The sequence below is a fragment of the Hemicordylus capensis genome, chromosome 2 (assembly GCF_027244095.1).
Source record: "Hemicordylus capensis ecotype Gifberg chromosome 2, rHemCap1.1.pri, whole genome shotgun sequence".
Lineage (NCBI taxonomy): Eukaryota > Metazoa > Chordata > Lepidosauria > Squamata > Cordylidae > Hemicordylus > Hemicordylus capensis.
This window is the reverse complement of record NC_069658.1, coordinates 276,757,213-276,772,160: the sequence shown is the minus strand read 5'-3', so window position 1 is coordinate 276,772,160 and position 14,948 is coordinate 276,757,213. Positions and strand designations below refer to the sequence as shown.

The 14,948-nt window shown below is 42.6% G+C and overlaps 1 protein-coding gene across 4 annotated transcripts in view; it reads right to left on the bottom strand.

Annotated features, from left to right (window-relative positions):
* Window positions 1-14,948, bottom strand: part of LOC128341603 (monocarboxylate transporter 2-like) — an 85,986-nt gene that overhangs the window by 59,906 nt on the left and 11,132 nt on the right. For 2 of the 4 annotated variants that reach the window (XM_053287924.1, XM_053287927.1), the window contains exons 1-2: window positions 9,137-9,224; window positions 2,368-2,627 (exon numbers count right to left, since the gene is read on the bottom strand). The exons of 1 other annotated variant lie outside the window; for it this stretch is intronic. In XM_053287924.1, coding sequence (XP_053143899.1) covers window positions 2,368-2,584 — 217 coding nt within the window. In that variant the 5' untranslated portion in view covers window positions 2,585-2,627; window positions 9,137-9,224. Of the gene's footprint in view, window positions 1-2,367; window positions 2,628-9,136; window positions 9,225-14,948 lie in introns of those variants that run through there. One more of the 4 variants, XM_053287928.1, reaches the window with a different exon arrangement.

Sequence of the window (14,948 nt, the reverse complement as noted above, 5' to 3'; positions counted from 1 at the left end):
CCCACAAGTGAACAGAACCACTTTTTCTATGGCTAAGAGGCCCCAATATGAACTATGGAATCGTGGGAAATGGATGAGTCAAGAAAGCTATTTGTTTAGAGACACTGCTGCCAATGCCTCTCGGAATTGTTTTACTGCCTATGGGCCATTTGGCCTTTCTCTATGGAATGTGTATTGCCTTTTGAGATGCTTATATGTTGTAATCCTGGCTGAACTGCTAGCACTCTAGCTGAATTGATTGTAGCGAGATAACTCCCAACTCCTCTCCACACACACACACACATACACACACACGCACCCAAAATGCCTAGTGACACAAAAAGAAACATGCCAGAGACATGATACAAAAATCAGTTAAACTAACACTGTGGATTTACATTTTGAAGAATGACAGGACAGTGTGAACCATAGCAGAGCACATTCCCTGCTTTGATAAGGATACGAGGCATGAGGCGGGTCCTGTCTGAAGGGAGGGCAGAATTTACATGGATTGAGACTGAGGATGTGGGAAATAGATCTATCCCACAATAGCTGTGGAGAACAAAGACAAACATGATGAAAATTGACTGAAACCATATCTTAGTCAGAGAAGGGGAAACTGTATAAAAGGGGGAGGCTGCTAAACATTTTGGGGTTGGACCACCATGGATCCCATGGATCCATGGGAAGTCCTTCCACTCTGCTCTGCCAACCTGTGAGCCTATTTGGGCCACTTATTGAAGCTGTCTGGCTGACAACCAACACCCACCTCTGGTAAAGGACCTTCAATAGGAACATAGGAAGCTGCCATCTACTGAGTCAAACCATAAGTCCATCTAGCTCAGTATTGTCTACGCAGACTGGCAGTGGCTTCTCCAAGACAACAGGCAGGACTCTCTCTCAGCCCTATCTTGGAAATGTCAGGGAAGAAATCTGGAACCAGCAGCTCCATCCCCTAAGGGAAATATGTTTACAGTGCTCACACTTCTAGTCTCCCTTACATATGCAACCAGGGCAGACCCTGCTTAGCTAAGGGGGCAAGTCATTCTTGCTACCACAAGACCAGCTCTCTTCCCTATTAACTTCCCAATGAACTCTGCCAATTCCTCCCCTATTCCTCCTCCCTCCACCCCATTCCTATCCAGCAAAATTTGCCCTGTTTCTTGCCCTATTTCTAAGAAATGCATAGGTCTGCTTGCTTATCATGTTTTCATGTTTTATTATTTCTTAAGTAAAAGAATCAAATGAACTTTGTGTGTGTTTCTTGTGTCTTCCTCCATAATAGCCAACAAAAATAAGGAATCCAAGCAGGACTATGTGCCAGACTCCTGGTGTGTGTGTTGGGCATGCTGCAGAGCGTGTACAGACTGCCCTAGGAGGCCTGGAACACCACATCAGTTACAGTTGCCACCAGCTTGTTTGTGGTAACTCAGGACTGAGCCTTTTCTGTGGTTGCCCCAGGGTTTTGGAATACGCTGCCTGTCAAAATAAGAGCTTCTCAGTCTCCAATTGCTTTTAAAAAGGCCCTCAAGACACACCTGTTTTCTCAGACTTTTAATTAAGATTAATTTTAAACTGTTTAATTATTTTTATTCTGTGAAATTGTTTTAGTTCTTTTTATTCTTTATTATATTGTATTTGCATTATGTAGATTTGCTAGGGATACATATATCAGGCGCTATATGAATATGATAAATTAATATAAAATATAAATATAAAAGCAGCTTCACTCACTTCCTCACATCAAATTCCCAGACCAAACCACAAAAGAGAGAAATACGCAATTTTTTCAGGTAGATTCCAGACCTCACCCAGACTACCACAAAAAATCCAAAACCCCAGAAAAAATCATTACTTTCTCAGAAAATCCAGGAAAACTCTCCCATTGAAAAGCATGGGGAATGAGACCTCATAGAGCTAGGAAAAGCCTCAAGTCACAGAGAGATAAGAAATTCACAGACATCAAGCCTTTTACTAATACATAAAATTGTATAGCTGGCACCAACAGTATCTTGGAAACAACCACCACCACCCGTTGCATTTACATGAAATATTTTCTAATCCTGTTATCTTGTATTGCTACACAGGTCAGCTTTTCCTTTCTTACTGCTGCCCGGCAACCTATGTAATTTGAAAGCTTGCTACTATAGCATTTAAAATCTCATCTGGTTATCCAAGGCTAGCTTTCAAGAACTTGAAAGAGGGGTTTGGATAATATACTGTATGGTTATGTGATTGTTTTTCTAACTCTTCATATGCAATGTATCAGTATTTCAATGACACTTATTTCCAGGTAAGTGTGTTTAGGAATGCAGCCTGGATCTGGGGATGTGTGTCTTCCATTCCCAAGACAAAGTCAAGCCAAATGAGAGAGTTCATTTTACTCACCTCCACCATAAGTAGCAGCCAGCATAATTGAAGACACCCATGCAATTTCACTGTATGTTATGTCAAAGAAATCCTGGATTTCTTTGAAGAAGATTGCTATGCTTTTAGGGAAAGCATATGAAAATCCAATGGATATGAATGCTCCAAACACCACTGCCCATCCCCATCCTCCGTCTGGAGGGGTATAGGCTAGGCTTGTGTCTGCTGGAGGTGGCATGTCAAGGCTAAATTAAGCCCCTGAGAGCACTTCTCTGGAAGCCCTGAAAAACAAAGTGCACACTTGTAATCAGCTTGTACCATGCCCCACAAGTAGTTCACTCTCCCTCACACACATCATTTATCCCCACTCCCTTTCTCACTCATATTTCTATGTCACCATTAAGATTGTAAAAATCTTTCTGCTCCTGCAACAGATAGATCTTCAATGCAGGGGCGTACCGTTAATAAGAAAAAGGGAGACAAATGTTTCCTGGCCCACAGACTCCGAGGGCCCCCCAAGGCCAGTCTCTGCCTGCTTTCCAGTCCTGTAGCCAGGAGTATAGGCAATAGTGGGCCTTGCTGCCTCAAAAGTTTCTCTTTCCCCCCAGCTGAGCTGCAGTCCCCCCAAGCAGGTTCTCTGTGACTCCCGATTCTCTTTGGTCAGTTGGGAGGAGAGTGGCTGCAGCAGCAAAGAAGGGAAAGGCTTAAAGCAGCCCTGTCTTTCCCCAGCAGCAGCCATCTCTGATTGGTCCTCCTCATCTTGAGCTCCTCCACTGCTGTTGCTGAACTAAGGACAGTTTAAAAATGATTTTAAATAATTGGGTTCCTCCCTCTAAGTCCTGACGACCCATGCAATCTCCCCCTCGGAACTTGTAATGAGTTGTTTTCCTCCCAGTGGAAAGGAAGAGGGGGTGGTGGCAGGGGGTTTATTGATTGGGTATTTGGTGGTAGTTGCTGGAAATATATTCAACTGTTTTTCAACCAAACAAGTTCTCAAAAGAAAGGTTCCTTGCTCCCAGAATGGCTCACAATACTTGAGGGTTGGGGAAGAGTGGAGCTAGCCTAGCATCCTAGATTGTTTGCTAATTTTAAACTGGTTTGGAACCCACAGAAGGGGAGGAGAGCTGGTTTTGTTGTAGCTAACCTGAATTGCCTTCTTGTATTTCACAAAGCTGATACTGTTGTATTATTTGGTTCTGCTGTTGTTTACACTTTGTAACTGTAGTCTCCTGTACTCTGTTAATCTGCTACACTATATTACACATGTCCTCATGTTCTTCTGCAGCAGAGATATGGGGCCAGGAGAAGGAGAGGAAGAGTGAAGGGCTCATTTTAAAATCTCATTTCCGAGCCAACTGCAACCTTGGTACACCTGTGCTTCAATGTTTCATTAAAACACATTTACTGTTGTCAATGTGTCTAGGCAATTGGTTCCAAATATATGTGGGATGGAACTGTACCATTAGAATATCTTCACATGTTACATTCAGGATATACATAGTCCAATATTATCATCACCAAGAAATCTAGTAGTTCCAAGTATTCAAGAATTCAAGTATTGCTTTTGTTGTAAATGTTATTATTCAAATATCTTGCAGACTTGTTTAGAGCTATAACCTTTTAAAGGTGACAAACTAATGACCTCTGTAATATGTGAGTTCTATCCACACTATGAAGCTTGTCATACATCATGTATTTAAAACATATTCATATGTTATGTTCAATACACATACAATCTGGGTACAGTGTATGCATGTACTGATTGGTACACATGTATAGTTATTAACACATTATGTAATCAAATGCATGTACAAGCATAATTGTCCTGGCCTCCAAGAATCCCATAGTGCACCACATGCTGGTCACAGTGCACGGGGGATTCCCCCAGGGGACGGATGCTCTAGACAGCCATCTCTATGTCAGAATGAACTGCAGATAACTCATGCTGATACACAATCCTGTAGCCGAGCTGTGGTGCTGGGTTTAGCACCACAAGCACTGCGAAGATCCCAGCAGTTCTCACAGACCTTGCTGCTCATGAGAACAGCCTCAATGTCTAAAAAGGGCTCTATTGCATAGACTGCTCAAAATTCTCTATGAGTTCATTCACATAATCAAAAACTGCATTCTACCCTGGTTTGGGAGCCATGTGTGCTCCCAATTTTCGGATGTGTTGAAGCAAGACAGAAGTTATTGTGTTGAAGCACGGTAGGAGGAAAACCTGGGTAGCTTTTCCGTCTACCTTGCTTCCACACAAACTTCTACCCAGGTTTTCCTCTAAGCTTGCTTCCACATAACAGAAAATCGGGACACATTCAGCTCCCAAACCCAGGTAGAACAGTTTTTGATTGTGTGAATGACCTCAAAGTTGAGCTGCCTTTGAAGACCATTTAAAAATCAGCTGCTTCAACTTAGAGCTTTTAGACTGTTGATTGGTACAAACAGGAGGTAACATATCTTGCCAATAGTTAAAGAGCTATTCTATCTTCTAGCCTGTTTCCAGGCACAATTCAGAGTGCTGGTTCTAACCTCTTAAAGCCCTAAACAGTCTGGGACCAGTGTACCTATAGGACTGCTTTCTCCATATGAACCTGCCTGACCATAAAAAAAAATCATTGGTGGTCCAAATCCACATTCCAAGGTTAAGTAAGTGGCTACTGGGGAAAGGGTCTTCTTTGACTTGGCATCTCATCTGTAGAACTCTCCCCCCCCTCCTTACCCATTCATCTGCCACCTACTTTGATGATTTTCAGGTGTCAAGTTGAAAACCTTAGACAACATTTAGACTGCCCCATTAAAATTAATGGGACTTGAATTAGTCATGGCTAACTTGTCTCATTGATGCTTTTTAACATCTACATGAAACCACTGGTAAAGATCATCAGGGGATTTGGTGCAGGGTGTTATCAGTACGCTGATGACACCCAAATTTACTTCTCCATGTCAGCTTCATAACTTCCCTAAATGCCTGCCTGAGGCAGTAATGTGCTGGATGAGTGATAAACTGAGACTGAATCCAAACAAGATGGAAGTGCTCACTGTAGGAAGCCACAGTTTGGGAAATGGAATAGATCTGCCTGTTTTGGATGGGGTTACACTCCCCCAGAAGGAACAGGTCTGCAGTTTGGGAGTACTTCTGGACCCAACCCTCTCTCTGATACCTCAGGTGGAGGCAGTGGCCAGGAGTGCTTTCTATCAGCTTCGTCTGGTTCACCAGCTGCACCCTTTCCTGGAGGTGAGTGGCCTTAAGACAGTGGTGCACATGCTGGTAACCTCCAGGCTTAACTACTGCAATGCACTCTATGTGTATTGTATGTAGTCTGGAAGCTGCAATTGGTACAGAATGCTGCTGCCAGATTGGTCTCCTTAGAGACCATATTAGAAGGTTTCCAGGCAAAATACAAAGTGCTGGTTATTTATTTATTTATTACATTTCTATGCCGCTCAAAACGCAAGTTATCTGGGCGGTTTACAAAACAATAAAAACAGCCAATAAAAGATGAAAACATTTCAACAATTAAAATTAAAAAGTTAAAACTATTAAAACACAATAAAACAGTATCTAATTAAAAGCCTGGGTGAACAAATGAATCTTGACTGCCTTTTTAAAAGTTGTAAGAGATGGGGAGACTCTTATTTTAGCAGGAAGTATGTTCCAAAGCCTTGGGGCAGCAATGGAGAAGGCCCGTCCCTGAGTAGCCACCAGACGAGCAACTGGCAACTGCAGACAAACCTCTCCAGATGATCTCAATGGGCGGTGTGGTTCATAGCGAAGACATTCTCTTAAATATCTATATACCTTTATATTACCTATAAGGTCCTTAACAGCTTGAGCCCAAGGTATTTAAGAGGACACCTTTTTTGTTATGAACCCCGCCACCTATTAAGATCTTTGGGGAGGTTCGTCTGAGGGTGTTGCCAATTCATCTGGTGGCAACTCAAAGGAGTGCTTTCTCTGTAGTTGCCCCAGGACTGTGGAATGAACTTCCTGCTGAGATTGGAACTGCTCCATCCCTGTTGGCTTTTAGGAAACAACTAAAGACACATCTCTTCATCGAAGCTTTTTAGTTAGTTGGTGTTTTTATGGATGTTGTAATCTGGTTTTATGTTTTGACTGTTAAATGCTTGGTTTGTTTTATGCTGTAAACTGCCTAGAGACTTCGGTAGTGGGTGGTATACAAATTTCTTAAATAAATAAATAAATGCACTGAGGCTTAGTCAGGACTAACTAGTCTGGATGCTGCCCTTTTTTATTTGCCAATAAAATTATGGTTATTGATTGATTGATCAACTTTCATGATGTTTTTAGTCTGCTGAAAGCTGTATTTTAGTGGTGTGTACAGAACTGCGCCTCCGCGATCCGGTGCCAGGGAGGTGGTTCTTTAAGAGCAGGGGGATACACTTACCCCTCCTGCCGCTTTTGCCCCACTGGTGCTTTTTTTTTTTAACTTCTTGGGGTGGCAGTGTACCTCACTGCTGCCCCTGCCCCCGTTTTCGGCAGTAAGTACCACACACGTGTTGTACGTGGTACTTCCACCTACTTCCGGTCAAAAATGGGGGCAGGGGCAGCAGGGAGGTACGCTGCTGCCCCAAGAAGTTTTTTTTTTAAAGGAGTGCCAGTGGGGGGAAAGTGGCAAGAGGGGTAAGTGCACCCCCTGTCCTTAAAGAACCACTCCCCTGGCGCCGAACCTTCAAAAAGCGCCACATTCGAACCTTCGAACTGTGCCACAATGGCCTCCGGACTGGTTCATGCACATCCCTACTGTATTTTGGTTTATAATACTGATGCTTGCTTCTATATTATACTGTTCTTTTAAAAAAAACAAAGAAATTGCAAGCCACATCAAAAGCTGCAGCCAGTAAGTATACCATCAATATTTTAAATAAATACAAATAATGAACAAGCCCACATTACACTTTAATGGGGAAAACTATAATGCATTTTACCTGTTTTAATGATGTTTTATGTAAGATTTATTGTAACACTTTATTTGGTGTTTTATTGTAAACTGCTTTAAGTTTTAATGAAGAGCAGGATACATATTTATATAATAAATAAAAATAAACTTCTTGCACCCTATATGCATTACTGCATGTTAATATAACTTTTTAAAACTAATTTTAAATGTCTTCTGGCAGTCTAGTAGCTAGATTTTTTTTAAAAAATAAAAATAAAAATTGAGCAACCAGATATGCCCCCCCAACCCTTTAATTAACTTCAAATGTAGTTATTACTCAAGACCCAAGGCCATGTTAAAACAAATTCTGAGTCTCTAGGCAACTTCTCATGAACAAAGGTGACTAAAAGATTTAAACCGAGGCAGAAACCTGATATAATAAATTCTCTATTTCAAAGAGTTCCTGGAACTTTCCCAGACAGCAGGCTTTACCGTGGGTTTTCTGCAAGGCTTTACTGTGAGTTCGAAGTTGCCCCCAAAAACCGACACAAAAACTTAATTTTTTTCTCCGGATATAAATCAGGCTACACTCTAACATGCGATGAAAAAACCAAATGGTGTGTGAAGAGCTCCCTGATAGCTCACAGGGACTTCAGGGTAAATTTGACCAATATGTGAATGCACACCTCCATTCCAGAGGAGATGTGAACTAAAAGCTGGCTGTGAAAAACTTCCCGATAAAGTCACCAACACATGAATTTTATATTTTTCTGCACATATCCACATTCAGTCATGTTTGGCAATAAATGATATATCCTTATAACAAGAAAGTTACATGCATCTTATGGTTTCAGATGCATACAATTGAAAGATAATATTGGAAGCATCTCTGCAGTAATGAGAGTTGTATATGTTTGTGGAGTTGATATTATTTAGAGAGAAGACCAATAGAAACAATTACATGGAGATACATAATAAAACTTCCCCTCTCTAGGTATCCGATATCATATAGAAATATATTGCACATTAAACCTCTGTAGAAAACATTATGCATATGTCTATTAAGACATATTAAACAAAACAAGCACATATGAAGTGTACATGTATGGTCTGCTGTCTAGACTGGAAGGTAATTTTAAGCAGTGTATGATATGATGAGACACACACAGATAAGATAAGACACACTGCACAGATAAAACACACATACTACTATGTTGGCTCACAGAACTTCCAGCTCACAGACATGCTGCACACAACAAATCACGCTTTCCACACATTTGAAAATTTATGCTGAACTGTTCTAACATATGGTTTCCTCAAATATTTGGAGGAGAAAGGGGAAATGCAAAAGCAGTAATGTTAAGGGGAAAGGTGACTATAGATGTAGGTATTCTTTGTAGTATTTATATAAGATCCTCCATTTACTGTCAAAGAGCACAGTGCCACAGAAGTGCTAGCCCTTTTTAAATAAAGAGGGGGGAAATGTTGCTACACACAAAAAATTTGAGAGGCCCAGCCAAAAAAAAAATTGTATAACAGAACGGGAACTAGAGAAGTTCCAAGACTGGAAAGTCATACTGCAGGAAGGAAAGCCTTGCCTCCAGGGAGATTTCAGTGGAAGACTGCAGCTTCCATATGCACTAAACCAGCAGCCGGTATACATAGCGAGATAGTAAGTAGTAATATATTCTCTGTGGTTTCTAAAATACTCGAGCAGGATAAAAATATGCAGCGCGCGCGCACGGGGGACACGCTGGCATATGGCACACACACCCCAGGCCAGCTGCACATGTGTCTGAGACACACACTGCTGTCTCCAGAGTTCCTCCTAGTAGCCCCTGCGCTTGGCGCGCTCACATCCACCGCCGCGATAGCTCCAGCTGGGCGCTTACCTGAGGGAGCGCGAGCCTGAAGTGGAGCGCTCACATACGCTCCGGGCCGGGGTGCCTCGTGTCACTGCCCTTTTGCCCACTGAGCACCGGCTGGGGGGGGGAGGAGGAGGAGGAGGAGGGGCCGGGCCGGGCCGGGCCGGGCAGAGGTGGGAGGCGTGATTGTGTGGGGTGCAGGGGGAGGTGGGGTTGTGTGGCACGTGACGCGAGAAGGCGCTGGACAGTCAGGAGAGGGTAAATTCTGCGTGGCGCTTCTACTGAGACACCCGCGCTCCCTAAACGTGTCTGTGGAAAACTAGGATCGTGCCGAGTAGCTGACTTAAACGGTTGTATCTGGCTTTCTGTGAGGGCTGGAAAAACATGGACTAGAAAGAGAAGATATAGAAGAGGAGGAAGCTGCGCCTTGCCTTTAGGCCAGCCCCAAGCGGCTCCCCAACTTCAAGGGCTGTCCTGGTGCTTTGCGTTGGGCTCTAGCAATGGCTTGTTGTGTGCTTCACAGATTGCCCGAAACTCTAAATAACGGCTGGCTTTACCAGCCACGGTTTCTGGTGTTTGGCTTTCAGCCGCGTGACTTGTCTCGTAATCTCACTCCAAGAAAGGACTTGGTGGAGAGTTGGTTAGCTCCCAGCTGTCAGTTTCTGTCAGCTGACAGGATGTGGCTTTCTTGCTCCCTCCGGGGTAAATTCTGCGTGTGCTCCGTTGGCGCTCCTATTGGGACCCCCGCGCTCCCTAAACGTGTCTGTGGAAAACTAGGATCGCGCAGAGTAGCTGACTTAAACGGTTGTATCTGGCTTTCTGTGAGGGCTGGAAAAACATGGACTAGAAAGAGAAGATATAGAAGAGGAGGAAGCTGCGCCTTGCCTTTAAGCCAGCCCCAAGCGGCTCCCCAACTTCAAGGGCTGCCCTGGTGCTTTGCGTTGGGCTCTAGCAAAGGCTTGTTGTGTGCTTCACAGATTGCCCGAAACTCTAAATAACGGCTGGCTTTACCAGCCACGGTTTCTCGTGTTTGGCTTTCAGCCGCGTGACTTGTCTCGTAATCTCACTCCAAGAAAGGACTTGGTGGAGAGTTGGTTAGCTCCCAAGCTGGAAGTGAGCTGTTATTTGAATGTAGAATCGATCTATTTGTTCATTTAAACTATTTATACTTCTCCAGTAGTAGTGGACCAGTACACTATCGTTAGGAGTGGCTCATGACACGACATTAATAAAATAAACTAGCTGACCCCGCACAGAGCATCTGTGCAGTCGTGGCCTGAGCCTGTGGCATCCCCTCCCCCACCACACAACTCTCTCGCTCGCTCCCCAGAAACGCGCTCGCTCTGCGCCCCCCGCAATGCGCTCGCTCGCTCTGCACCCCCCGCAATGCGCTCGCTCGCTCTGCGCCCCCCGCAACGCGCTCGCTCGCTCTGCGCCCCCCGCAACGCGCTCGCTCGCTCTGCGCCCCCCGCAACGCGCTCGCTCGCTCTGCGCCCCCCGCAACGCGCTCGCTCGCTCTGCGCCCCCCGCAACGCGCTCGCTCGCTCTCAGCCCCCAGCGCGCTCTCAGCCCCCAGCAACGCTCTCAGCCCCCAGCTCGCTCTCAGCCCCCAGCAACGCGCTCGCTCTATTCCTCCTGCAACCTGCTCGCTCTCCCCCCTGCAACCCTCTCGCTCGCTCTCTTCCCCCCTCCCACAACTCTCTCGCTCGCCTGTGTTGACCTGTCATTGTCCAAATGTCCTTCAGTCTCCATTTCTCCACTGGCAGGTGCAGGCGGGCAATAGCAATGTATTCTGAGGTGGCCAACTGCCAGCCACCACCTTCTGCCGAACTCGCTGGCTCTTGGTGATGTGACCCAACACAAAAACTCCCTTCCTCCAACCGACAGCCAACCCCAGCCGACAAACTTCCTCCCGATGGCGGGTGTGGCAGGCGGACTCTAACAATGGCCTCCCTGCCACCCAACCGCTTTCTGCAGCACCCTCATTCCGGCCTCAAGCTCCTTGGTGCGTTTTGAGGTGGTGAACCGCCACCCGCCCCCTTCTGCTGAATTCCCTGGTGCTTTATGTTGCAGCCTTCCACAAACTCTGTCCCCAGTCCCCAAATGCCCTGCTTCAAAACCCCAGCCAGCAAACTCCCTGGCTTTCGCACTCCTCTCCGGCTGCTGCCTTCTCGCTTTCCGAACTTTCACGCTGTCAGCCAATCACCTCCTTTTCTCTCCACCCCCATTCGATCACCTGTTTTCTGCCACGTCCCCACGCATGGTTCATCTTGGAGAATTAATAATATAGATAATATAAAACAGTTTTTTAAAGTGAGTTAATGTTAAAAGACCAAGTTAAAACCACTTTTAGAAGTTTCAGATTAAAAGTTATAAATAAAAAGCTAACTAAGAAACCTACCACATATAAGCAGCAGGTAAAACATTAAAAAGCTGCTCTGAAAAGATGTGTGTTATTTTTTAAAAATACTGAAATATTTTTACAAAATAGCTGCACCCTGTTTGGGTATGATACCACAATAGTGAAAAAGGTATTTGTTTTTAGCTTTTACTACAATAGAATATGCATGATTTTAAAAAAACAAAAAAAATTGCACTCCTTTAGGCTATCTGCTCTTTTTGCTTAGAACTAAGAAAACTATGTTCTCAACTTCTCTGTCTTCTTCATGTAGCCATGAAAGTTGAACAGAACAAGATTGGCAGCCTATTTATTCACCACAGTGTCAGTTACCATTTATTTCCTAAGACCTGGCAGATGAACATTAAAATCAAGTTTTCAAGCTTGTTGTGAGATGAATTAGGATAGAATCTAGGAACTGCTTGAGGCTATCATGGCTGAATATGCAGGTATCTTGCTACAGTTTTGATTCAAATAACATCTACATTGTATACTCTGTATATAGGAACTCATTACTTTCTTGCATACAGAGTTTTATGTATTAAGCTGTAATAAGTTCATGCTTATCTTGCCCAATTGCCTCTATTGCTCAACTACTAACTCTGGCCTATTTAATCTGAAAATACTTAGTACTAGCTAAACAGAGCATCTATGCACTAGGACTTGGTTGCTCTCTCCCAACCCTACTGCCACAGCCCCTGCTTTATTGTTCAGTGTCAGGAAGCCACTCTCAGCCACCCCTTCTCCCACTCACACTGCTCCCCATATGCCACTTACTGTATACTTCCCTCCATGGTCTGAGCATAGAATTTGAGGCTTTCTCCCAAATTTATTGTTCACTTTTGCAATACATAGTATAGTTCTTCTGCAACTGTACCACTTCAGAATACAGACATATATGTTTGAATGCTTGTCCCATATCAAAAACTCCCTGCCTGTGAAAAGTACGCAAGCCAGAGAAGATGGTTCTAGTTGAGGTTTCTTTTTGTACTACTTTTCTAAATGTATGGAGTATATTTTTAATGGGTAGGCTTCAAATACAGGATTTCCAACCTGATTCTAGTAACCCAGTCCTAGTAGGACTCTACCACATTGTCCTTTTTGAATGTGTAGATTGGATTCAATTGCACACACACACACACACTTGAACCTAACCCTTTGGGAATCCATGGATAGAGTTGCACCTAGAAGACTCGTTAGCTCCAAAACTTGAAGTACTGTGACATTCTCTACAGTCAGCAAGTTAACTCTAATTTTTCTACATGCTTAATTTATACAGTGCATCCATATAATAGAATTAAAAAATTTCCTAAACACATTTCAGAAAAAAGTTCTGGTAAGAACTAATCTGCCTACTTTCCTTTCACTATAATCTTAATTGATAATTTACCAACTTCAAACATTCACCAGTCCATGATATTGAATTGGGGTGGATGACGACATCACAAACTACACCACTGAGGTATCCCTATGTGTCTCTACAGCTGTAGCAAATTTGGTTCAAATCTATTAGGTGGTTCATAAGTTAGCGCAGTTATGTCTCAAACATTTAAGTGTTCGCCAGCTTGCATTAGTGGATGACATTGCAAACTACACCATTGAGTTGTCTTTATGTGTCCCTACAACTGCACCCAATTTGGTTCATACCAATGTCCAGGCTAGGCATTGCAAAGTTGGTGGGGGATACACACACACACACCTGGGTGATCTCATAAGCAGACTTTCCTTAAGGAAAGTAGGCTAAAAAGCAAAATGATATGATGAACAAACTTTTGCATAGGACCAAACATGCACTGGACCAACTGCACGTCTGTTGACCATCTGCATGTGTCGGGAGTGTGGAAAGACAACCCAACAAAAGATTTATATGTTAGCCTAATCATATACTGCAAACCCTACATGTTTGTAGTAATGTTTGTAGACTTACATGTCATGATGGGGTAGTTATCACATGACAGTCTGACTGAATGGATTTATAATAACATGGCAACATATATCCCAACAAGACAGTCCTTTGTCTCCTAAGTTGTGGCTTCAGAACTGTGTCTTATAAGATGCTGTGTACTAAAGTACAGATACAGAGTGCAAAATAGATACACATCACATAAGTTATGAAGAATGTGCATTATAAAAACCATGGCTTCCATGATATACAGGCTAAGGAATTTAAGACTTGGAGAGCGCTCCCCCTCAGTTTGAGAAAAACAAGCAAGCTGATATACATGAATGTCCACCACATGGCTATTATGCATTTGGTAATGTTTTACACTGGGTCAATGAGATATCAGAGTAGAATGTTACGAAATGTCAAACTTCAGCGCTAATTCCCCCTCTTAACCTTTCCTGTTAGTGTAACTTGCAGTGAGTCATTTCTCTAGAATATAAAGAAGTGTAGGTTGTTCTTTGCTTATAAACTGTTTGTGTTTATTTCTTGATTTACTGTGTGCTATAGACTGTCTATAGCACACCATAAATCAAGAAATAAGCATGTGAGATATTTTCCTAGGAGGAATTAAGAATAAGTGAGATTAACAAAACAAAACAAAAGGTTTCAAATGAGTGCCTTGTGCTGTTATATTCCAATATAACAAGAGTGTTTTCATGTATATTTATCCATTCCGTACAAACAGTTGGACCCTGCACGTACAAGCTTATAATGATAACATTGGTAAGGTTACACTGAAAAAAGGCAACAAGAGAATGCAGGCCTGTTGAGAAAAATTTGGATCCGAGTGCATCCTAACAGCTTGAGCCCACATTTCTTCATCACTCCTGCTGCACAAGCATTCCACTCAAACAAGGTTTATTCTAGATGCTACCTACAATGCCTAGAGTATATTGAATAAAATTTATTCTCTTTGAGAATGCAATTAATTTTGCTATTACAGATAAAGTTTACTCATCCACTATGGTGTTTTCAGTACAGCATATGCAATGGGACAGTTCACACACAATAAAAACATAACAGAAGTCATTCATTTCACATACAAATGTTACAAATTGTATAAACAAAAGCAATATATATCATACTCATATATCACCATTAGATTCTCAGAATGTGTTTATTATTTCATAATAATACACTATTCTGGGGAAATTCAAGTTGCTTTGTATGGATTCTAGTTGCCTGGTATGGATGCTTGCTCTACAGTGGCCAACTAATTCTATTTGGTGTCACTTTATTTTTGTGCATACGTTTAACATCTAACAATGGCTCTTGTTTTTTATTTTATTTTTATTGCATTTATTGTTGAATTCATATACCACCTTTCATTAAAAACAATCCCACGGTGGTTTACAAAAATTAAAAAACATACAATAAAATGACAATAAAAATATTAAGCTAAAATATAAAACAAATCTAATTTAAAATCTATAAAATACAAGCATAAAAACTATACACAGGTAAAAAAAAATTGTTCAGTTTCAGTATTCTGATTG